At 40.2% G+C, this 12392-nt stretch overlaps 1 protein-coding gene across 1 annotated transcript in view; it reads left to right on the top strand.

Moving 5' to 3' along the window:
- LOC137292214 (nucleolar GTP-binding protein 2-like) overlaps nt 1–11548 on the top strand; it is a 48099-nt gene extending 36551 nt beyond the window's left edge. Inside the window, exons 6-19 of the mRNA XM_067823786.1 lie at nt 1153–1240; nt 2963–3057; nt 3480–3613; nt 4256–4354; nt 4876–5028; nt 5228–5386; nt 5615–5728; nt 5896–6024; nt 6814–6918; nt 7715–7873; nt 8569–8664; nt 9887–10514; nt 11014–11156; nt 11388–11548. Coding sequence (XP_067679887.1) covers nt 1153–1240; nt 2963–3057; nt 3480–3613; nt 4256–4354; nt 4876–5028; nt 5228–5386; nt 5615–5728; nt 5896–6024; nt 6814–6918; nt 7715–7873; nt 8569–8664; nt 9887–10514; nt 11014–11156; nt 11388–11477 — 2192 coding nt within the window. The 3' untranslated portion in view covers nt 11478–11548. The remainder of the gene's footprint in view (nt 1–1152; nt 1241–2962; nt 3058–3479; nt 3614–4255; nt 4355–4875; nt 5029–5227; nt 5387–5614; nt 5729–5895; nt 6025–6813; nt 6919–7714; nt 7874–8568; nt 8665–9886; nt 10515–11013; nt 11157–11387) is intronic.
- The last annotated feature ends 844 nt before the right edge of the window (nt 11549–12392 follow it).

The following is a 12392-nucleotide window of genomic DNA, read 5'->3' as shown; positions in this document are numbered from 1 at the left end:
GGATCTGTGCATGTTGCAAAACACTTGGTCTGAAGGAAACAAGCGATTTTTTTTCAACAGCTATGTCCAAGACACGTAAAAGAGAACAGAAAGCACCCAAAGATGGGGTGAAAAAGGGACAACACAGTATGAACCCAGGTAGAAGACTGATGATTATGATTTGAGAAAATAGTCTGGCACCCACAAAGTGACGCGATACATTCAGCCACACAAACACTCGTGCATGTTGTCATTTGAGCGAGATATTCCTACGTACAACGTTAAACTCCATTTCATCTCACCACACTGACATGTGTTGAACGAGATCACCGACCTTGAATACTCAGTCAAATGTAGATGTATATAGACCTTGGATATATCTGATATATGATGTGGTTAAACCAAGTGATTAGCCTTTGTATGGGCAAGAAAGTGAAGGCCATCACGTATCTGCAATCAGTGGCTATGTATCGGGATTATCTGTTGGACATTCACTAAACTGTAGCGCATAGACCATGTAGGTTGACTCAGATCTGCATAACATTCTGCAATAGACACATGCTTTCACAGGCCTTATCAGTTCAGTCATCAGCTTTCATTTATGGCACTATGTTTGCAAAATCATCATCTCACCTGCAGGGTTGGGGGGCAGTCCCATGGTTAAAGTGTTTGCTCATCACGCTGAAGGTCCAGGTTCTATTCTCACATGGGTACAATTTATAGAGCCTATTTCTGGTGTCTCCAGCAGTGATAGCGTAAGGGCGATGCAACGTCATCTGCTAATACAAGTAAAGGTATAATGTTTGCATAACTTGATTAAATATCAGTATGCAGAGCACACATAACATGCTGTGAACTGATTACATGATGTATTTTTAGTATGTGTTTTTGTTTCAAGTGTAGATCGATCAAACTGAAATTTCAGTTTATTCATGAGTGAAATGTTCTTTTATTTTATGTGTCAGAAAATTTTTGAATCTAAGGGATCAATAGCAATACGAAAGAATGCTGCACCTGGGTAAGGGATTTGGCTACCTGTTTATAAACCAGGTAGCAACTTTGCTACTCGTGAAAAAGTTAATTTTGAACACTGAGATATTGGAAACACTGTTTTATGTCAAATTGTACAAGAGCAGAATGTTGATTAAAAAATTATGCACTTGTTTTTTTCAGATCGGGTCAAAGGTGGAGGTGGACACAACATGAGAGATAAATCCACGATAAAGCGATTACAAATGTACAAGAACTTTAAGGCTAAAAGGTATACTATAATGTCAGATTACTCAAAACAATTTCACATGCTAATAAACTTGGCAAAAATGTGGATAAGATAATGTTTGTAAAATTGAATTTCAAATGACTGTGCACTGAAGGTGAAAATATTATGATTGTTATTTGTAGTTACACTGGTATTCATTATCAGTGATAGAATTACTGAGTTTGAGTGTCTGTATATGCTATTACTGCAAATTAAACACTGATGACACTTACGGATTAGCTAACAATTACAAGTTCTGTCCTTGCTTGTGAAAGAAGCAGATATGGACAGACCCTGAAAGTACAGTATTTTTCTCATGCTTGTTTCAAGTTATATGCAATGTTTGAAGTGATTTACAGTGTGTCAATACGTGGTTAAAATATTGCTTTTGTGACGTAAATTATTAACTCACTAACTCAATGAGTGGGTAAGTTTAGTTTTATGGCGCGCTCAGCAATATTCCAGCTATATGGCTGCAGTCTGTAATAACTGAATGATATACAAAGTTAAGTTGACAAATGTCTGAACAGTTTTGTAGCATTTTGGAGCCCTGGGGTAGCCTTGTGGTTAAAGCGTTCACTTGTCATGCCAAAGATCCTGGTTTGATTCCGCACATGGGTACAATGTGTGAAGCCAATTTCTGATTTCCCCTGCCATGATATTGCCTCAATATTGCTAAATTGACATAAAACTAAACTCACTCACTCAGAAAGTATTTGATGCCGTGGTGTCATCAACATAAAGACCAGAGGTTATTAGCTCATCTCCATTCACAGTTGTAGGCTGCCTTGCACAGTAGAGAGCTGTGAACTGTAGCAGTGATAACATAAAGCTCATCAATGCACATCCTTGATATCTCCAGGGTGTACATTCTGATAAGTCTCCACTATACCCTGGATGCATCTATGGGTTGCCATCTTTGATGATATTTATACCGTTTCAGGATGCTATGGTTGCCGTTTTTGGATGCTGTGACTGCGGTTTTGTGCGTTCGGTGACCATTCTCGGGCGCTGTTGTAGCTGATACGCGAGTTTTGTTTCTATTTCAAATGATTAGTTTTCCATTACAGGGGGTTTGTTTCAGTTTTAGAGGATATTGTGGCAGTTTCTGGTGATTTTTGTTCTGATTTGGTGGATATGAGTTCAGTTTTGGAGTATATGAGTTCAGTTTTGATGATTTGCTCACCGTTAGTGTGGTAGGCCTGAACTAAGATAGCTGTTGCAGTTGTGAAGATGTGTTCGCAGTGCGACTCAGATTTGGGGGAAGTAATAAAACAAATTGATATGCCAGAGATTAAAAAAAATACATGCAAGAACTCCTTAATTCTACCTCTTTTAGAGAACCTCTGCATGGTTTGTGTTTCCAAGTTTGATGGGTTAGATAATTTAAGAAGCAAAAGTGAGTTGTGATTGGTTCACTCAGCTTACTCATAGACACCTGATTGAAGAAAAAGCCAGCCAAGGGAGGTAATCAATTTAGATGCCGTAGATGCATCCAGGGTACAGTGGAGATCCATCGGAATGTATACCAGGGAGATATCAAGGATGAGCAATGTGATGCCACAGTAAATGTTCTGGATATGATGCTTTTGTCAGGCTGTCTGACTGTTGTTTTATGAAATGTGCGCCATGTTTCTCACATGTCTCTACATCTGAATTCTGGTGGATGTTTCTGCTTCTTGGTGTTAATTCTTACAGTGTTACCATGGTACCATGATTTTACAGAGATAGGAAAGGGAAAATATTATCTCCTGCCCCCTTCCAGTCTACCCTGGCTTCTGGGACTGTGGCTCGTGTGGAACCTAACAGACGCTGGTTTGGTGAGAGAAATTATTAGTGTTAGGTACTGTTGCTAATGAGTTGGAACATGTGTGTTTCAGATTATTTTGTGTACTGGTTGAAATCATGAGTGGAATTACTGCATAAGCATTAATTATTTGAAAGATACAAAAAATAGATTTTCCCCTTTTGTTTTCATATTTTAGATATCATAGATTATGAAAATTAAAAAAAAAATAAGCCTACTATGGACATGGAAACATGCACAACAATATGCTCTATATATTTACATGTAATTGTCTCCTGGATTTCAAGCTTATTTAGCACTATTACCAGTGCCATGTTTCTCTTGAACAGTGGTTGAAAAAGGACTTCAAACAGTCAATTGATAGGGTAACTTTTGTTTCACGGAGGCCAATTTTTGATATGTGTGCTGTGTTCATTATTTTGTTCATCTTCCTAGGAAACACACGAGTCGTGACACAAACAGCCCTTCAGACGTTTCAAAATGAAATGGCCAAGGTCAAACGTGATCCATACAAGGTCGTCATGCAACAAACAAAGCTACCAATCACATTGCTGAATGAGGCTGCAAAGGTCAGGGTCACATGTTTAGAACATCAAACTCAGGTGTCCAATGATTAAAGAATGATATACTACCTGGCAGAACAAAAAGTGTCTTGTGAAATGTGCTGTGTCAAAAGCTCTATGTTGTCGCTAGTGTTGCTGATCATGACTTCCATTCAGTGCAACAAGATGGTGACTTGCCTATCGAATGGTTGATATTTGTTTCATATCGTCCATGAAGTTGATTCCTTGTTGCAACAGCTTAGCTTGTTATCCGTTCTTGCACATTTATCTTTTCTGGAGCAGAACTCTAAAACTGTTCACTATTTCTTCACCACAATTGACACATAGATTGGTATACTGGTGTATAGGTGCCATTTGGTAGTTTGGGAATTCTGAGTGAAATACTTTTGGCATTTTCATGGCAACAAGTTTGACTTCAACTGAAATTGGTGATAGTGCTCTTTTCCAGAGCAGAACTTTAAAAACCTTTCATTGCTCCTTCCACTTTTCTATATACACTCCAATACATTTGGCATAATCATAACTTGTAAACATATTCATGAATGAAATTTTGCCATTGTAGGGGATATTGATGACTTTGTCTTGTAGTTGCCACTTGAAAGATGCAGAAAGCAAAACATTTAATTCAATGAACCATTCATGTTCCAGCATGCCAGAGTTCATCTTCTTGACACAGAATCATTCCAGTCAACATTTGGAAAGAAGTCTCAGAGGAAGCGTCCAAATCTGAAAGTGGCAGACATGTCGGTAAGTGCAGACATGTCAAAGGAAAGTGAAATAATTAGTGAAGAATTTGTTTGTGAATTGCACTGATGCAATGTTGCAATTTTTTGGGGTATGGGTATGGGGAACCAAACAGCTGGCTATTTATCATGTGCTTTGAAAATGAAAAAAACTTATGCTGTAATTAAACATTAAGAATTGATTCAAAAAATGGAAGTGAGGCAAGGGAAATACAGTGAGGAAACACTTTATTTCAGGTTTGATTAGGATCAGTATGTTGATGAATTGTAAACATGGATGAGGGTTAATGTGTGTTTGGTTAACTGGACTTGTTGTAGGATGTGGTAGGACAGTCATTGGATTGATGACCTGTGGGGACTTTTTGTAGGATGTCATTGTCATTGGATTGATGACCTGTAGGATGTGACAGTTGTTGGATTGATGACTGTTGGGACTTTTTGTAGGATATGATTGTCATTGGATTGATGACTGTTGGGACTTTTTGTAGGACCGTATGTGAGAGAATGCATGTGTTGATGTTGTAGACTCTGCTGCAACAAGCTGAGAAGTTGGGGGACTCATATGACATCACCAAGGACCATGACCTTGTTGAGGAAGACACAGGGGTCAAGGATGAGACTCCAGAGATTGTTTTCAAAGCGGGTCAGTCCAAGAGGATCTGGAATGAACTGTACAAGGTAATCGGGGAGGACATCTTGGTAAATTAGACCAATTAAAGCACAGTATAAACATACATCTGGGTTCGTTGTCATCATATCAGTGTTCATAATATCAACCCCTGGTTTGTCTGTCTCATATTTGATCTTAGTGGCTGACTTTGCCATTAAACAAAGAAAACCAATATCAGTGTTCTGTATGATTGGCTCCTTGGTGTAGGTGATCGACTCCTCTGATGTAGTTGTTCAGGTCTTGGATGCCAGGGATCCCCTAGGAACACGTTGCTACCAGGTGGAGAAATATCTCAAGAAGGAAAAGGCCCACAAGAATCTCATTTTTGTTTTGAACAAAGTCGACCTGGTGCCAATTTGGGTGACAGTAAGTAACCATAGTAACATTCGGTGCTTGGCGCTTGTCAGTTGCCAGTGGCTTGATCTAAGTCCAGTCTCTGAAGGTTTGATTACAGTAAACTGTGAACATGACAACTTCTGATCTTGGTGTAGTTACTAATTTGCTCACTTTTTCTGATGTCAGTCATAACTTGATACATTTTTATTGTGGTACTGTATATGAGATAACATAATGTGAATTTGTGTTATTTTGCAGCAAAAGTGGGTGGCCATTCTGTCAGCAGAACATCCCACCATGGCATTCCATGCCAGCATCACCAACCCCTTTGGAAAAGGGGCTCTCATCAACCTTCTAAGACAGTTTGGGAAGGTAGGCAAAGGGAGACAACTCTTGTACAGGGTTAACATTTGTGTTGCAACTTCACGTCTCAGTTAGGGCTTCAAATTTCTGTTTTACTTTCTATTAGTTTTTGGTGATTGTTGTAATGGTTGATGCTTCTCAAATCTGTTCACAAATGTTCATCCTTTTTGTTCCAGCTTCACATTGACAAGAAGCAGATAAGTGTTGGTTTCATCGGCTACCCCAATGTGGGGAAGAGCTCAATCATAAACACCCTGAAGGCTAAGAAAGTCTGCAAAGTGGCTCCCATCGCTGGAGAGACCAAGGTCAGTCTCATGTGTCATGTTCAGTGTGCTGTTGTAGGAAACTACCGTAGCGCTAAGACTGTCATAGGTCTATGTTAAGGTATGGAAGTTAAGACCACCTTAGCACTAAGTATGTGGTAAGTCTGTGTTAAGGTGTGGAAGTTACGATCTCATTAGCACTAAGTCTGTTGCAAGTATATGATAAGGCATGGAAGTTATGATCACCTTAGCACTAAGATTGTTGTATGTTAATGATAAGGTGTGGTAGCTACGATCACCGTGGCACTAAGTCTGTCATGAGTCTATGATAGCTATGGGAGTTACTATCACCTCAGCACTAAGACTTCGTTAATCATGGAGAGAGTGGGAGCTACAATCACCCTAGCACTAAGACTAAGTCAATGATAAGGTATGGGAGCTACGATGACCTTAGCACTAAAACTATCGTGAGTCTATGATAAAGTGTTGGAGTTAGGATCATCTTAGCACTAAGACTGTTGTTTATGAAAAGGTATGAGAGTTATGACCATCCTCGCACTAAGCATGTCGTATGTCTACGTTTTGAAGTTATGGTCATGTAAGTCAGTGATAACGTACATGAGTTACGAACACCTTAGTGCTATGATTGATTTGTACAGCAGTACCGTGGTTGTCTAATACACTGTGACTACGTATCAACTAGGTAGCCACCTCTATTAGCAGGTTTTCCTTGACATGTATGATGTGACATTACCCACAATGCTGTGTAAGATGATACATTACCCACAATGCTGCGTAAGATGATACATTACCCACAATGCTGTGCTACAGGTGTGGCAGTATGTGACGTTGATGAAGAGAATCTTCCTGGTGGACTGTCCTGGTGTGGTGTACCCAACTGGAGCCACGCAGACTGAGATTGTACTCAAGGGAGTTGTAAGTTGAGCTTTCAATAACATTGTAATATTCCTGTGAAAATTTTGCAGGAAGTGTTTCTGAAATTACCTTCGTCCTAGCTCTTCTGCCCTATAGCTATGTCTTGTTTATATGTCGGTTGTGACCAGAATGTAGATTTTTAAATGGGAAAACAGTCTGTTTGTGGATTTGATGACTTGATTAAATGGGTCTACTATCACTTGAACTGTTCATGATATCAATCACTGATTAGTCTGGTCCAAACCAGTTTATTTACAGGCCACTTTGAGAAAGCCGTAATGTTGTTGTGTGGGATAATATGGAATAAACAAACACAAATACATTGTCCTACTGTGACTGGAGCTGGATGCCTACTCCCATTCTGGCTTAACTTAGTGGTCTTTCATTGTCCTAGTTTGGCTTAACATAGAGGCTTACTCCCGTCCTAGTTCAACTAAAGCTGGATGCCTACAACTGCCCTAGTTTGGCTTAACCCAGAGGCCTTCTCTGGCCCTAGTTTGGCTTAACTTAGAGGCCTACCTCTGTCCTAGTTTTTCTTAACCTAGGGGCCTCCCCTGTCCTTAGTTTGGCTTGACATAGAGGGTTACCTCTGTCCTAGTTTGGCTTAACATACAGGCCTAACCCTGTCCTAGTTTGACTTAACATAGAGTCCTACCTCTGTCCTGGTTTGACTGTCGTAATTTAAAAGAAACTACCAGTAGATGGCTACACTGTTCTAGTTATACCAGCATGAATGAAGCTATACACGTAAGACTGAGTATAAAGCATTGTTTTAAACAACACCTTTTCATTCTAGGTTCGCGTAGAGAACATCAGGAACCCAGAGGACTACATTGGTGCCATATTGGAGCGTGTTAAGACTGAATATATCAACAAGACATACAAGATAGACAGCTGGACAGGGACTGAGGATTTCATAGAACAGATTGCACGCAAGTCAGGACGACTGCTGAAGGTCAGTCCCTAGCTGCCTTTGATAGAAACAAGGCTACAGAGGCTACAAAGACTACTTGCAGAATGCAAAGGGAACAGGTTGACCAAGGAGCTGTAGATCCGTTTCAGAGTTTACTTGTAGATGGGCAGGCTGACCAGTTGTCCAAGGAGCTGTAGATCTGCTTATAGAGTCTACTTGTAGATGGGCATGGTGACCAGTTGTTCAAGGGGCTGTAAATCTTGTCATGAGAGTCCACTTGTTAAAGACAGGGTGATCAAGTTGTCCAGTAGATCTGCTTATCAATGTCTACATGTAGAGATTCAATGTGACCAAGGGCTTGTAGATGTGCTTATCATGATGAGGCTAGGCCGCAATTCCCCTCAAGGGTGCAGTGAGTGAGGTCAATTTAAGATGTTCCCTAGCTGATAGATTTCCGGAATATAACTAAAACTGGCAGGAAACAGATGTGATCACCCGATATGACTATTCGTATTTACAGATAATATATATTTACAGTCCTATGAACATGTTTGGTGTCCTTAAAACATATTTTGTTTCAAATATGTCAAAGTCAGTGTCAAGGGGCTGAACTTAGTCATTTATTTAAAACATCTGTAGTCAGTGTAACATCCCATCTTAAACACTACTTATACCTTCCACACACAACCCTGTGTGACTTTGTACTGTGGGTGTATCAGATGAGGCTGATATTGCAGGGAGGTGAACCAGATATCAGCACCATGGCCAAGATGATCCTCAATGACTGGCAGAGAGGCAAAATCCCGTACTTCGTCCGGCCACCAGAGTCAGAGGTATGGTCAAGGTTGTTCGTGAATGTTCTTTGTTAAATGAACCAAAAATGCTACCAATTGCCACATTGAAACATGGTCAATTCTCATGAGAATCTTCCCATTTGCCTTTTTGAAATGATCTTATTCTCAGTTTGTGAAACAAAAAGAGGAAAACAAATAGATAAATATAAAAAAGTATCTTTTGTTACACTGTAATTGGGAAGTGGGGTAGCCTAGCGTTGTCACACTGAAGACCCAGGTTCTATTCCCCACATAAGTACAATGTGTGAAGCCCATTTCTGATACCGCCCTCTACTAATATTGCTGCAATATTGCTGCTTCCACCCTCTCTTAATATTGCTGCAATATTGCTGAAAGCAGTGTACAGCAAAACTCACTCATTAACCGAAATGGAAAACATTGTACAGAATGAATGTACACGTCAAAGAGTTGTCAAAGTACAAACTGTAGTGAGCTGAAGTTGTTGAATGGGAGAGGTGAAGCCCTGAAAAATGTAGCATTATCTGACTATCAGAAATCAGTCTACCTGGACAAAGCTTATGTGGGAAATCTTTTGGAGTTATCTCTCATGTTATAACAAATTTTGCATTGGTTACAGAACCACATTATTAATTGGTATTAGTAATCAAACCATTTTGACTATAACTGTTCTTATTTGTTGGTTCAGTTGAACAACTGTTTTCTTTCTGAAAATGCATGCAAGCAACAAAAGCATGCATGCTAATTGATGGCTGTTGCATTGATAACTCTATTCTGATCTGAAAGCCCCACAGTGACAAGTGAATAACACTCCATTTGTATTGGAGTGTGTCAGCTTAATGTTAGAGGAAAATATGGAACAGAATCTTTATTCTCAAAATGTTTAGAATTCATAACTTTGATCATAGCCAATGTGTTAAGAATAGGCTTAAGAAATTTGTAGGGCTACGAATATTTTGAGAATAGGTAGTCAGGTCTTGGGATGTTTGTGTGGATGTGGTGATGACAAATGTATAAACACCTTTGGCATAGCTGGATCTGAACCATCAGTTATAGGTTTCTGGCAAACCTAAGAGATGCATCTGTGCTCAGACAGCTGGCCTCCCCCCAAAATTTAATTACTTCGTAAGTGGAACTAAACATGATCAGTTTTCTATAAGTTAAACAGTGTGGTATTATGCTTTACTGATGTAATAGACAAGGAATAATACATTTGTGTACGTGTGATGCTTGTGTGTTACAGGATTGCAGCAGAGCTGACTCAAAGGACACACCAACACCTACAGCAGAGGTCAAGGACACAGGGGTCAAAGGCAAAGAGGAGTCAGTTGACACAGAGGTCAAGGGGAAGGTCAGTGGAAAGACTCAGCCAAAGGTGATGCAGGATTTGAAGAAGATACGTGTGGTGCCGACATTTGAGGGGGATGACGTTCAGGACATTGAGGAGGATGGTGGGAGTGGTGTAGAGGAGGAAGAGGATAACGAAGGAGAGGGCAGTATGGAAGAGGAGGACAGTGATGTGGAGGACAGTGCAGGGGAAGACGATGCATTGGGGGACAGTGATGCAGAGAATGGAGCAGTCGTTGAGACCAGTGGAGGACAAAATCATTCAGTTGTGGAATCTTCTGTATCCCCAAACAAGTCATCCACTCATGTTGCCAGTAAAAGTGTGATTAAGAGCAGTAAGAAGAAGCAGAGATCATCAGCACGAGAATCCACAAATGTGAAATCTGAATCAGGGAAGCTGAAGATGAAGCAAGAAGAGAAACAGCCAGCAGAGTCTGAAGTCAACAGTGTGGCAAGTGGGAAGTGGACTGTCACAGCCCTTCCAGCACCAACCAGTACTGAACGCAGGAAACCGGCTCAGACAGGTATATACTGGTTTGTGTGTTTAGGAGTAGCAGAATGTCCAGTAGATTGTTCTGCACATGATGTTCACAAAGATGATCAGCTTTAAGTATCGTAGTAATCCTGGACCAGTTAGTATGAAATATCAGTTTGCTCAGTGAAGCACTGAAACCCTGTATGGGAGGTTGGATAGCTTAGTGCTTAAAGCATTTGCTTGTCATTCTGAAGATCTGGGTTTGCTTCCCCACATGGGTACATGTGTGAAATCCATTTCTGGTGTCTCCTACTTGATATTGCAGGAATTTTGCTAAAGATGCTAAAAAAACTACACTCTCTCAACTGTAGCTCCCAAGAGTTGAATCTAAGTTTCCGGGTTCAAATTCCCACATGGGTACAATGTGTCACGACCATTTCTGGTGTGATATTACTCGGGTATTGCTAAAAGTGGCGTAAAACCAAACTGCCTCACTCCCTCTTACTGGAATGCTGTGACGTCATGTTAATCATGTGTCCTGTGTTTAGGGGAAGGCTGTCTGTACGACATGAAGGTGACTCCAGAGGTGACGTGTATTGAGGTGGTGGACCCTGGGAAACAGGGACAGAGGAAACAAGCCAAGAAACGCAAACTTCAAGAGGAGTCTCAGCAGCCATTGAACAGTAAACAGGTACTGCATGGAACGTAAAAGATGATATAGTAAATAACAGTAACAATTCCAATACTGGAGTTAAAACAAGCCATGTAATATTTAGTTTTACATGTTGACAGAAATTTTAAAATACCTCTGATTTTATCAATTTGGGTTGCCATAGTGGCAGGGCCCAACACTGTTTTTCATTTTTCAGATGCTTTGTCATAAAAGCGTTTGATTTCTGTGATACAAACTTTTGTATTTCAGCGTCGGCGTCTGGAACGGCAGGCTAGGAAACAAAAGATAGGTGTTCATTTCTATTCTGAGTCCAATGTGAAGAACCGAAGTTATCGGTAGAGTTTGGACTTAGAGACCTGATATTCAATTCTGAGGTACCACATGTATGTAAATAAATTGGTTATGTTATCTGTGCTTTTTTTTTGACATCAGCCAGACACTTGGACATCTTGGAGCATCTCCTAGTAATCAGGATAGCATGGAACATCTAACAAGAAGACATGGTCATCAATATCCTGCCACAGTGTTCTGTTCCCATTTTGACAACTATTCATCTTTTGTACAAATAGCCATACATAAACTGTTAAATGAGAAAGTCTATCCCCATTCGTGCAACCCTGTATTCTGGCATAAAACCTGATGCTGGATGCAACCTATTCCCCTAGTGATTTCACCTTAGCTAGTTCTCTTGTGGGACACATTCCCCTCCACGTTTCTGAAACTTGAGTTTCTAAACATCTGGAAGATAGACTGGTCACTGTGATCTGCATAGATGAGATAATGGCATTAATGGCCCTTAATTCTCTCAGAATAACTGGTGGGAAAATATTTGATTCTGGGAACAAAACAGAAGCTACCGAGTCCCATCATCAGTCGCTGCCAGAAATGGTGTTACATTTCAGAGTAATGTGTCTGTATGGCAGAGATTTTAACGTCCCATAAGCAATATTTCAGCCATATTGAGTCGAGAACAATTAATTCTTAAAGATCAGTAATATTAGAAGCTGTTGAACTGTTGTCCATAAACAGTAAAATTATTGTGTGTGTCACAGATGGAGATATAATACTAGTATGGAACTAAAAACTTTATCTTCAGTTACGGAAGTGACCAAGGGGATCGGGTGGTCAGACTTGCTAACTTGATTGTCATCGCAGCCCATGTGCGTAGATGGATGGTCATGCTGCTGATCACTGGATTGTTTGGTTCACACTCGATTATTTACAAACCGCCGATCTATAGCTAGAATTTTGCGT

Source organism: Haliotis asinina, chromosome 7 (assembly GCF_037392515.1).
Source record: "Haliotis asinina isolate JCU_RB_2024 chromosome 7, JCU_Hal_asi_v2, whole genome shotgun sequence".
NCBI classification, from domain to species: Eukaryota; Metazoa; Mollusca; class Gastropoda; order Lepetellida; family Haliotidae; genus Haliotis; species Haliotis asinina.
Note: the sequence above shows the minus strand (reverse complement) of the source record. Positions and strands in the feature narration are given on the sequence as shown.